This window comes from Pteropus vampyrus, unplaced genomic scaffold (assembly GCF_000151845.1).
Source record: "Pteropus vampyrus isolate Shadow unplaced genomic scaffold, Pvam_2.0 Scaffold280, whole genome shotgun sequence".
NCBI lineage: Eukaryota > Metazoa > Chordata > Mammalia > Chiroptera > Pteropodidae > Pteropus > Pteropus vampyrus.
The window spans coordinates 1,133,422-1,146,201 of record NW_011889061.1 but is presented as its reverse complement, the minus strand read 5'-3'; the positions used below and the strand labels follow the sequence as shown (position 1 = coordinate 1,146,201).

The 12,780-nt window shown below is 52.9% G+C and overlaps 1 protein-coding gene across 1 annotated transcript in view; it reads left to right on the top strand.

Annotated features, from left to right (window-relative positions):
- The window catches only part of RALYL (RALY RNA binding protein like), a 193,029-nt gene extending 180,666 nt beyond the window's left edge, over positions 1-12,363 (top strand). Inside the window, exons 9-11 of the mRNA XM_011375937.1 lie at positions 2,997-3,110; positions 11,687-11,859; positions 12,130-12,363. Of these exons, the coding sequence (XP_011374239.1) occupies positions 2,997-3,110; positions 11,687-11,859; positions 12,130-12,363 (521 nt within the window). The remainder of the gene's footprint in view (positions 1-2,996; positions 3,111-11,686; positions 11,860-12,129) is intronic.
- The last annotated feature ends 417 nt before the right edge of the window (positions 12,364-12,780 follow it).

Genomic DNA, 12,780 nt, shown 5'->3' with positions numbered 1-12,780 from the left:
GTGTGTGACCGGCAGGGACTGGGAGGTGACGTTAGGTAGATGGCAGGGGAGACGTGGCTCCTGCAGTGAGTGGAAGAAGCATTCGTAGACGAGACAGGACTTAAGATGAGCCCTGAGAGGCGTGTGGGGTTTGATGGACGTATTCGGGAGAGACAGTGCGTCTTCGCTGGGATAGGCGTGTCGACAATGATTGCCGTGGCCATGGCAGTGTCGTCTGCTTTTGGCATTTATTGGCCTGACGGTGCCGTGGGCTGGTGCTGAGGGCTTCACGTGATTTCCTCAGCCGCTCCTCGTGACGGGCCTCGGAGCTGGCGGATGGCAGTCACAGAGGTGACGCAGGTGGCCCCCGAGGGACACAGAGGTGAACCGCGGTCCGACAGCATCCACACACTCTTCGACTAGCAGTGACTGTTCTGTTCAAGTGAAGAGTGAGCTTTGAAAAGAAACAGAATGACACATCCCTGGAGCCGGCTGCGGGGCGGACGCCGAAGGCCAGCTCTGGAGCTGGTCTGTGCGTGCGTCGTGAGTTCCGGCCCTTTTCCCATAGAAACGGGGACATCCTGGAAGTTGCGGAGGGGAAGGCATATGGCTTATACACATCGCTTGGAGGGTGCCATCCAGCAGCCCAGTGGGAAATGCCATGAAAAGGGACGGGGACGCTTTGGACCTAAGGCCCGTCTTAATTCTGAACTAACTTTCCTGTTTGGGGAAAATATCAGAAATCAAAGCTGCAGAGATTTTAAAAGTTCCACGTTTAGAAGTCTGTCGTAAAAGACGTATCTGTTTTAATAGACTACGTAAAAACAGAGAATTAACATAACCCGCCAAGCAGTGGAGAAATTCGTTACAGAGGCCAGAAAAAAAGAAGTAGAAAAAAGGTAGAGACGAGCAGAGAGAAGCCCCTCGGACACAGCGGTGGCTCGGCCCGCAGAAGCCAGGCACAGGGGACAGACCCGTCCCCACCTGCTCGAGCTTGCCGCTGCTGTCCCAAGACGGGGTGGCTGCCCGCCCAGGGCCGCGGCCTGGTGGCCGTGTCCTGTGGGGCCGGGACAGAGGGACAGGACCCGCCCGTTACATCTTTGTGTGGCGCAATCAGACCCCCATTGTGTAGTGACCTGCTCTGATCTCAGGCACCCCTGCAGCCCCCGAGGGATCTAGACGTCCAGGAACACGCCACGGGGCCCGCGCCCGCTCCACCTGGCCAGCCCGATCCCTCGCTGATGTATGTGCAGTTCCCAAAAATGAGGCGCCGGCAGTTTGTTTGTTTATGTTTTTTTAAGGGAGATAAATACATTAAAATTAACGAACTGCCTCCTGCACTGAGAAGGTTCCACTCGCTAAGCCATCTGCCCTGTCACTTCCCAGCCACGGCCCCATTTCTCCTGCCCCGAAAGCCAAGGCTACTCGATAAAATAGTTCCCATTAAGCTTGACAGGTTGAAGTACACTCCACGACGTGCTTTCATCACCAGGAAGGAAAATCGTTCCTCAAAGCAGAGTCCGTCTGCCGTGGCGACAGACGATGTTTTCCGAATTTCGCTGCCATGCAGGGGTGGCGCTTCTGCGTCTGGAGTCGTCGGTGCGGGCGGCGACTCTCCCTGCCTTTACCTCGGCCCTGCTTTCCACGTGGTCCACCGGACTGGGAAAGCCCCACGGGCCACCTGACCCTTCCAGGTCTTGCTTTGCCAACCACTTGGCATCACGAGTAAAAAAATGTGTTTCTTATGAAAAATTTATGACTTTATAATGGAAAATGTTTTCTCATTTTTATACTGGAAAAAAACAATCTGTTCTTCCTTTGAGCAATTAGTCCGTACGGATGCATCATTTATCATATGTATTATATCATGTATCTTAGCTGACAAAAAGCTCTATTTCAAGCCAACATGGTTTGCGTTTTCTTATTATTATTTGTTTATAATAGATTTCTTGGAAACGGAAGAATCAAGCTAGACACTCAGGTTCTTCTGAAATTCCTGGGGAAGGTCCAAGCTGAGATTATCATAAATTTGAACAGGAAAGTGAGAGAGAGGAGTAATTGCTGATATCGAGATGTGTGCCCCAGGCCTCACACAGACACCCCCAAACCCCCGTGAGGCAAGCCCGCGGCGGGGAGCGGCCGTTCCGTGGTGACAGCTTTAAAACCTTCCGGCTTCGTCATCATGGGTTCGTGCCAACGGCCCATCCAAAAGGGAAGATAAGGAGAGCGTGGAGAAGTTTTCATAAATGTGTCTCGTTTACAGGCGTGCTTCGTAAATGTGAGACTGTCGTTTTAAGCCCTTTTCTTTATAATTATCATAGCTGTTAGGAGGATGCCGGTTCTCGTTTTGAACGGACTCGCGTGACGACGTGAAAAGTTGTCAGTCTTTTGTCAGCCCCATTTGTTTTTTTATTTTTAAAACCATACTGAACAGTGGAAACCTGGGGCCCGAGCCATTGCTGTGGAAAATCTCAGCCCCAGAGCTTAGAGAGGCACAGGCCACACAGAGCCCGAGCGCTCCCTATGCTGGAGAAAGTCCTCCGGCGTCTAAGACTGTTCCTTAGACAGTGCATGGTATTTCCCAGTCCCAGTCAATCACCGAAGAACGGATTGAAAACATCGCCGACTCGAAAGGCGCATCACGGTGTAGCCTGAGAGCCGCATCACGCGCCCGCCAGGCCGGGACCCCCTGCTCTGCGGGTCCGCCCTCCCGTGTGCCAGAGCTGCGTCCGGTGTCATTTGCTCATTTATAAGATACTTCGAGGTCCCTGTCCCTTTGCGAACTCTCCAGTGAGCAGAGGTGGTGCCAACCGCTCACAGCTCGGACAGACACGGTTTGTAGTTGGCCAAGTCACCCGGGTCCCAGGGTCGCCGGAAGCCCTGAGGGCCTGACGAGGCTGGACGTCCCGTAGGGAGTGACGCCGTCTGGAGAAAACGCGGGCTGTCTGTGAGGTCGCTGTAAGTGAGTCGCGTGCCTTTGACTTCCTGTCCCTCTCTGTCCCTTTTCCCCTCTCCAGTGAAATCAGACGAGTTACAGACGATCAAGAAAGAGCTAACCCAGATCAAAACCAAAATTGACTCCTTGCTAGGGCGCCTGGAGAAGATCGAGAAGCAGCAGAAGGCGGAGGCAGGTAAGTGAAGCGGACGAGGCCGCAGGCGTGGTGGAGGCAGGCGGGCCGGGGTTTGGCGGACTGTGACGGTGCGTCGTGCGGATCCACGAGTGACGTCTGTAAGCCCGTGGCCGCAGCAATGGAATTAGGGACCATGGAGCAATTTGTGTAAAACTCGTATTTGGACAAAAGGAAAACAAATGCTAATGATCAGGAATGCCTAGGTAGTAACTGAAAGTCTATACCTCAGTATCGAGTAGCTTTTAAGGAAATAAATCAATGGGATAACGCCATCGGGCTAAAATAATATTCGTACTCCATTAAATGAGCTGATTTTGAAACCGCGATCACAAAGCCCAACTCGTGCATCGCTTCGGGACCCAGTTTCAGAGTCTCACCGTGGGCGGCGTCCCCGGCCGTCCCCAGCCACCCCTGGCCACCCCCGGCCAGGGCGCTGGTTACATTCTTTTCCATGTAGCGTCTCTGTTTTCTGAATGATCAGCCCTGAGCTTGGGTCCATTCCAATGTGATTCTAATGCCCTTTTACGGTGACTATGAATGTTTTTTTCAAATCACAGAATGTGAGAACTGGGTGAACTTAGGGATGAACTAGCGTCCAGTTAGACAGCTGTGTCTGCCGGCCTCCGGTGCCCCCGGAGCCCCTTGGGAATGAGGTGAGCCTGGAGGGGCCCGGGTCATGGACTAGCCGCCTCGTCCCCTGGCCCAGCCTCTGCTCCTGGCCGTGGAGTGCTACCTGCGTCCGTTTTATCCGTCAGGATTCAACGTAAGACTCTGCTGAAAGTTTCACTTTTACAAAAATAAATAACACAGTTTCAAAAGCCATTGATCGAACCCGACCTCCTCACTTCCCAGATGAGGACATGGAGTTTCAAGGGGGCAAACGGATTTTCCTTGGCTGCACAGGCAGGTAGCAATGGATGGACGAGGTCTCAGCCCGGGTCTTGGGGGCGAGCCTGGTGCCATCGACGGTCTCCATCTTAGTGCCACCAAGGCCTGGTCCCGGGACCCCTGACCTGAGGCCGCCTGGGCACGGACCGGCTGTGAGACACCCCCATGCTGCTGCGGGTGTCCCGGGGGAGGACGGGGGGAAGGCACATGGGACTCGGATGCGGGAAGCAGCTCCAGCGTCGCAGGTGAGGGGAGCGAACGCCGTTCAGATCTCTGTCCCCTCGCTGTTCTGGTTTATGAACGAGGACAGTGCTGGCTTCCTTGCGCTGGGGCAGGGGACGGCTAAGAGCCCGTGGAGCACGGCGACTGGCACGGAGCGAAGGCCCAGGACCCAGTGGTCGGGGCTGCTGGCCCGGCAGCGTTTCCTGCTGCTCGTCCCACCGCCCGCCTACCTGGCACCTGCAGATTCTCCCACAGGTGTTTTCAAGTTAGTAGGGGTGAGAGACGATAGAGGAAATAGAGCCATTTTTATCAAAAATTTCTATTTTAAATACATTTTCTGCCGAGAAAAGATACGCTGCCTACAGTTCTTACTGGAGCAATGCCAGCTTCAGAGAGTTTTTTCCTGTGCTGTCTGTAGCACTAATCCAAAGTGACGCTGTGGCCGAAACATCCCGCGCCGCTGCCTGAATCAATATTTTCCTTGGAGGAAGTTCTGTGAACTTTGTTATTAGGTAAAACAACCCTGTGGCAAAGGGCTTTGATAACCAATGTGCACTTCAGTTTAAAGCACTGTGGAGAACTCGTTGGAATATCAATCACCTCCAGGAGAAAAATGGGGTGCTTATTCCATCGTATTCTACCTTCGGGCCTCTAGCGATGAATAAAACCTTCCGCAGTCTCTGCCTGGAAGATCGTCCACAAACGGAAGGCTGACACTCAAAGCTCACGTTTTCCTGTCATGAAAAGCTGTCACCTTGTTTTCTGTACGTGTTTAAACTTTCCCAGTCATGAGACGGTCGTTTTTCAGATGAGAGGCCTCGTCCCGATGCGTGCGCCTCCCTCGCCTTCGCATCTTCAGGAGAGCGCGGAATTGTTTAATTCGTAATTTCATTCTCTTAGTTATTGTCCCCCGAACGGTATTCGTGCTGACGGAGATCAGACGATCACTTTCTATATTTGTTCTTTAGGGAAAGAAATCAGGGTCGTATGGAAAGAGTCAACGCTGCATTCTAGGAAGTGGAGAGAAATATAACAAAACCCTTAAAAACGCTCTGTCTCTCCTCGTTACGCTGCAGGGGGCGCTCGTGTCGACGCGCGCGTGGTCGTGGTCGTGGGCTAATCATTCGGCAGCTGCCGCTGAGCCCACCTGTTCCTCTGGGCTCCTCCCTCACGCCAGCCACCGGGTAACGAGGGCGTCCCGCAGAACCGCGGTGGCAGGAAGGAGATGGGGGGTCACGAGCCAGAGCTGGGAGAAGCCTGCGTTCACCTCGCAGCATCCCCTTCCTTCCTGTGTGGTTGGGAGTGAATTTTCAAGCTATCGGGGGTACCTGTAATGAAGCGCAATTGCTTCACGTTGTAATTACTCCGATTGCTTCTAATGGGCATTTATGTGGCATCCCGTCTCTTCCCGTGAAGTTAGAAATGTCTCGAGGACAAGGTCACGTCTCCCCTTCCTCTCTAAGCCCGCCCCCCACCATGCACTGGGCACAACCTAGAGAATCTTTGACTTCTCTCAGTCTCAGCCCCTCCAGTGTAGACTGGGGGTTGGATTACGGCCACGAGCATATTCCCAGCGTGCAGATGATGGTCAGCACGAATCCCGATGCTTCCATCCCTGTCTTCCACTGGCTAGTTCAAATAACGCAACGTCCGGGCGTAGGGACCGCAAGTTATCGAAAACGACGGGCCACACGTCACATCTGTTAAGCCCGTGAAATTGGGCCTCGTTCCTAGACGAAGAACTACATATAAATGGCCACGTGTGAACAGCACGATTCCTGTGCGGCTCACGCCACGATTATAAAGGGCCGAGAGGGTGACAGGAGGGAAAAGCTGCACTCCAGACCGGGCGTCACACAGCGGGCGCCACTGCTCCGTGGGCGGCCACGGACAGAAACGGGGGGGCAGCAGTCGAGACCCCGTGACACAGCCGCACCCTCGGCTTCCTGGCACCATGACAGCCCCGGTCAAGGAGGAGCAACAAACGCGTCACCTAGAAGTGTGAGGACAGAAATTTCGAAGGGTCGGCTGAGTGTATGGCTTGGGCGGCTTCTCATGACGAGGCCCCTGGAAACACGGGACTGTGAAAGTGAAGTGTTTTCAGCAGCTACATTTGGGGGCGAGAGGAGATGGCGTTGTCTCTAGCAGCTGCAGCACGACGCTCACAGCTGTTTATGGAGAGATTTCCGTGGCCGCCCTCAGATGCCTGTGAAAGGAAAACCACACGGGCCCGTGAACACCTGCAAGGAAGACACACTGCAGCCGCGCTCGGCACCTCCAGGAGGCCTCGTCTGAGCGGTGACACACTGGGGACCTCAACAATTCAGGACACTTCATGTGCACAATTTCGAGGTCATTTTCTCCAAGAACCTACCCATATAACTGACATTTTAATCTACGTAACCTTCCCGATGCTAATTTACGTCATGGTTAGCAACGCCAGCCGCAATAAGTTGCCTCTTTCTAAATGGCATTTGTTGGAATCACTGAGTTAAATTCATATTATATAAAGGTACTGTAATGTTGAATTTTTTTTTAAATACAGTTGATACTGGTATCAGAAACAATGGTTCCACAATACTGGCCTGGCTCCGATGAATAATGTGACTGTTTTCATATCAACATTCCTTTCGACCATCTGCTAAGTACAATTCAGCTAGCAATTAGCTAGCAATTAAGCCAGCATGTCAAAAAAACTTAATCAGCAACTCAACCAATTTTCAGAGTTATATTAACGATAACAGCTATGCAACAGACCGAATTTAATAAAAATGCTTCGAACATAAATCCCAATAGTTCTCATTTGTTTTCCGAATCGTAGGTGGCTTTTGAAATAGAAATGAGATGTACAGGAAAAGTATCGGACTTGAGAATGAAAGTTAAGATCACGGCCTCGCCCTGCACGGCCTTTCGGGGCCGGAGGTGTCCCCCCTACGCCAAGTCCCCACCTGTCACTGGCCGTCCGTTCTCATTCACAGCCGGGCTCAGCTCCTGCAGCTGCCCCTGACCAAGCAGACATGTTGGTTCCAAAACAGCTCAAGACACTGAGGCGGAAAACCGGAAGGAGTTTCAGCTCCTGCACCTGCTCGCTGAGCGCCCTCGGACGCCTACTGGACGGATGCGTGCCTCCGTTTCTCCACCTGTGAGATGATAAACGAGCCTGCCCTGCAGGATGCTTCGAGGCCCGAAGTTAGTGAATACGGCACGGTCGGCATCTTCTAAGTGCGCGCTAGCCTGCAGCCATAATAAACCATTTTTTCTGTCAAAATCCATCATTTACATAATATTAGAGGCATCTTTTAGGGCTGGCTTTTTGGTTCCTAATACGCTCTTTTTAAAGGATCTAACACTAAGGCACTTTGCCCACAAAAGGAATCTATGATCACCCCTCACTCTGACTCAAGTCAACAGCAACCCCCAGACCTGCAGGGGTTCACAGGCAGCCCCCCTCCGTAAGCGCTTGGAGGCCCCACGCCTCATTCTTCTCCTGGGGGGCCTGTCGGGGACACTTGAACGACTTTCTCCTGGGAAACCCTCAGACCCCACGTTCAGCTTCGACCTGGCCGTGTAAGGGCTGCGTGCGGAATGTGCCAAGGAGCTGTCTCTCAGCTTCTCTGTGGGTTCGTAGTTTTGCGACCGCGATGCCAAATTCAACGATCACTCTGACCCCGTGAAAATAATTTGACACCAAGACGTTTATTTTCATGTGGTTCCACGACAATCCATGAATATATTCAGCAAATAGTTCATTTGCGTGTAAGGCTGAGCTAGCCACCGGGGAATCAAGGAGAAGTAAAAATGCTCCTGCCGGAAAGAAGCGTTAGCAGTGGAGGCACAAACGTTTGTGTGCACACACCTGTGCGTGCACGCACGCACACTCACGATGAAGGGCCAACGCGATCACGGGAGAGGAATTGTGCGGATACAGGGACTCTGACAAAGTCAAGAAACCAGAAATATTACCCATTTCTAGTAGAAGTAAAATTAGATAATTGTTCATTAAAAAAAGCGACAAGTCACTCTGTCTCTATTTCAGCAAGATAATTAATTACTGGATCAAAACCGCTTGTTAAACAGCAAGCCGGCAGTTTAATAAACGTGCTACGCTTTCACGTGAGTTCGTTCATGGAGCCTATCGATCAGTGACGACAGCGCCCCCCACTGGAGACGGCAAAAATGCAGGATGAGCGCAGATTACTCACGCACAGGCCGGTCGCATTCCTGCTAAACTTTTATGAATCGATTACCGTTGTAATTAAACTTTTCTTCTCAACCTAGATATCTTCCACGCATTTAGCTTTCAAGTTAATGAATAGATGAAGGAGCATAAGTGATAGGGTTTTTTCAATGAACTACGTTTTAACACCACTGCTTTTGAAACAGGCCATCAGAGGAATTGCGTGCAAGTCGGTATATTAATGCAAAAACCAGAGAGTAACTTAAAACACTAGTCTGTCTAAACGGAAATTAAGGGGCTGTGTCAAAGCCAAAATTGTCTTTGGAATGTATGCTTCTTGGTGACTAATAGTGACGAATTATTTTCACATGGACAATTTATCTGGACGAGTAATCAATATCGATTCAGCTCAAATACTGTTCTGAGCATCGCGGGGCCTCCATGGTGTAAGACACATTCACCTCCTCACCTGAGCACACAGCAACTCTGCAGCATTTTCTTAGTGTACATCTTTTAGAGAAGAAAATTACAGTTAAGAAAATTAGGAGTAGTAATTAGCAAAAGTATGGATCTGAAATCCCATATCGTCTCTAATACCTTGTGCTATGTTTTCTCTGTATAAGGCATTCAGTGAAGGGTACACAGCACATCAAAATATGTCTTGAAAGTTGACTTGTACTTTTCACTCCACAAAAGAGCGACATCTATATTATCCCCGAGGAGTGTGACGATGACCTTTAAATGTAACAGCTCAAGTTCCAAGAAAACCTTAACACTAACGAGAAAATAAGACAATGGGAGAAATAACTTTGAGACGGCACCGGATCCGGGCTGTGGTTGATCAAAGCGGGACTGGCATTCGGCCAGGAAGATGGGCGGGGTCAGCTGGGACCCCGCCGGAACGATTGTCACTCAGGCCGAGTGGGGACCGCGCGTCTTTCAGGTCCGGTCCCGCACAGAGTCGCCAAAAACCTGCTATGCTGCTTCAGCCAGAGGCTTTTCTAGAGGGGGAAGAAAAGAAAAGTTACTTTCAACCTCAAAAAGTGACGGTTCTTAGAGAAGAAATATCTCCGAAGTCTTTAAAAAAGAAATGGATGTCAGGCCAAATGAGTTTCCAGTATAATATCAATTTTAAGCAAAAGTCCATTTATAACAGAAGAATAAACACAATGACCTAAAACTGAGAAAGTTTGGCTTCAGGAGAAGTTGTAGGATTCGGGACAGTTTTTAATGTATAGTTGAAACAAGTGGGTGCATTAAAAGCACCGTCTCCCCCATGCAATCCAAACCTCACATATAACTTTTGACTCCCCCAAAACTTAACTGTCGTAGCCTACTGTCTTACTGATAATACAATCAATTAATACATATTTTGTATGTTATGTGTATCTTACACAGCATTCTTATGGTAAAGCAAGCTAGAGAAACATTAGGAAAATCACAAGAAAGCCACATTTCCAGTAATGTAGGTATTTATTGAAAAGCACCCACACGTAAATGGCCCTGCGCAGTTCAAGCCTGTGTTTTTCAAGGGTCGACAATGAAGAATAATGATCGTCCAGTCCCGAGCGTCCACTCCTCTCCAGGTCTTGAGAGCCAGGGCGTTTCAGCGGGCGGCGTGGTGACCCAGAGTGGCTAGAGGTGAGGGGGTCAGGGGACAAGCACCAAAAACACTCGCAGGATAAAGGGTGGACGGTCGAATCCGGAGGAGCCACGTCCTGTGTGGCCTGGACTTTCCAGGGCCCGGTCCGGGGCCCGGTCCGGGGCCCGGTCCAGGGCACGCAGTCGGCCGCCGGCTCGAGGGCCTGGCATCGCAGAGGGCGGCGAGACGTGGAAGGGAGGAGAGGTGCAGAGGACCCCGCGATGCCGTCTGTCTGTCTGGCCGTCTTGTCCGTCTGTCTGTTATCGAAGCACGTCTGATGCCCGCCATCGTGTGACCTTGAGGTGCACGCGGTGTCAGTCGGATGCACTTACACGCCGTCGTGTGATCCCGTCGTAGCGCTGGACGGCTGTCACGTCGTCACACAGGGTCCCTTCTCTTTAGGCCTGAGCCGCCGAGTTGCAGCCTCCTGGCGGGTTTGACGACCGTGACACAGCATCTGTGTTCCACCACCGTGCCTCGTGTCTCTGGGCCGTACGGGATGCTTCTTGCAAATTTGTACCTTAAACCCCATCTGCCTTGTCCCTCCACGCCCACCCCCAGCCCCTGGAAGCCACCGCGTCCCCTCCGCCTTTACGAGTCTGGCCTTTTAGGGTCCACACGTCAGCGAGGCCGCACTGGTCTTTCTCCGTCTGACGTCCCACTCGGCGCAATGCGCTCAAGGTCACTAACAGTCAGCTTCCGGGTGTCAGGGGTCCGTGTCGTTCGCCTACTTTGCCTTCCTTTTAATCCGGATTCCTAGGTCACCTCCTCTCAACTACATCTTTTTATTTTCCCCTTCAACTCCCCATTTCCCTGTTTAATTTAAATGGTAACATTCTAGATTTGGGAAAAAGACGCTGGTGAAGGTTCATGATAAGCACTGCCGGCCTGCGTAGGATTTCCGCGGCTCCGTTTGCCGGGTGCTTATTCGCCAGCCGCCTTGACGCCTGCCCCAGACCCCGGCGGCCCCACGGCGGTCGCCGTCACCGCGTGGAGGGGCAGCCGAGGCTCGCGACCTCCTGCGTCTCGGCGTGCACCGAGCACAGGGCGTGTGGAGGAGGAAGCTCGGCCACGAACCCCAGGCCGCCCCACGGCGTCGCAGCGCACCCCACCTGCCAGCAGGAGTCGCCCCGGAGCGCCGAGGGACCGTCCAGGCAGACGTGTGCCTTGAAGGCCACGCACCTGCTCTCTGCGTCCGCCTGGTTCCCTTAGACTTGAACTTGTCGATGACTTTTCTTCGCCCTCCTGCTCTGAGTGAACAAGTTCTGTGTTTTACCTGATTTTGCGCCTCTTGCTCCGTTTTTTTGTGTGTTTTTTTTTTTTGCTACATTTTCTCTTCAAAGACAACATCCTTATGACAAAGGACTGTGCCTCGCCACAGAGATCAACCTGTCCGTGTAAATGCTCGTTCCCTTTGATACTGGTGTCATCCGGATGCCCTATGTGAGTTCCATTAAGAACTAAGTGTGCGTGCGCGTGCACGCACCAGCACCGGTGTGCCCGCGGCTCCCGCGACCCGGTCCGTCCCAGCGGAACGCGACGCGGCCCTGGCGGTGCTCGGTGCCCCTTCCGTAGCCTGTTTTGTCAGGGTTGATCCACGTGGCCGTGAGCGACCCCAGGTAGCAGCCGTTTGCTTTCTCCCCCCAGAAGCTCAGAAGAAGCAACCGGAAGACAGCGCAGAGCTGATCCGAGAGGGACACGCGACAGGGAACGCGGACCGCTCCACGGCGGAGCCCGCCCCGGGAGGCCCGGACGCGGACGGAGAAGAGACGACGGACGGGCCGGAGGAGGACTCGGACGAAGAAGCGGGTCACGAGCCGGTAGGAGCTAAGCCCGCGGCGCCCGCGCCCTCTGGGGACAGCGCGTCGGCAGCGCGTTCGTTCTAGAAGAGAGGTGACTCATTCGGGGCTGGCGTCCTGGGAGGCGCGTGCGTCAGGCGACGTCAGGGCGGGGCTTCGTGCGTTCGCGCTCGGTCCGTCTCTGTGACGCAAAGCGCGAGGGAGGAAGCGAGGGAAGAGGATGTCGGACGTGAGGTTAGGTCCGGTCGAAGTCCCGAAAGGTCGCTTTTCTGGAACGCCTCGTCACGCCAGGAGCTTGCGCTCGTGCGATTACACGTGGACCGTGCCTGGACGCAGTGCCCCGGGAACGAGGACCGGCTACCCGGCACCCCCTCGGGCCCAGCCCTGTCACTCACTGGGGAGAACCGCCCATCCTCAGTCGCACGGCCCGCGGTCCTCCCGATGCTGCTCACGGCGATGGCCCTTCGGCGTCCGGCCCGGTCCCCGTCTTCCGTGCCCGCGCTGCCGGACACCCAGTCGTTATGAGACTTCATTCTTTACGCGTTTTATTCTCCCAGGGTTGTGATCATCACCTGCTCGTGTCCAGGTGTCCTCCCCGTGTGCCCGCACCGGGCGCCTGGTGAACGTAGGCTGAGGATGCCGTTCCTTGTAGTTTATCAACCGTGAAATTAAATACTCTATCTTAAGGGATCGATTAATGAAAGCAATGAGAGGGCGTGCGTGTGTGTGTGTGTCCGTGTGTGTGTGTGTGTCTATGTCCGTGTGTGTGTGTTGAGAACTCTCAAGTATCCATGGGACAATGTTAAACCTGACCTATCCAAGGTACTATCAGACCCCAGTTTGTTGTGGCTCCTACTGGTGAGGACCAGTTTTGTCGCAGTGGTTGTCGTGGTAACCTCCCTATCAGCTGCTTCGCTTACGGAATTCGATATTCCATTCATA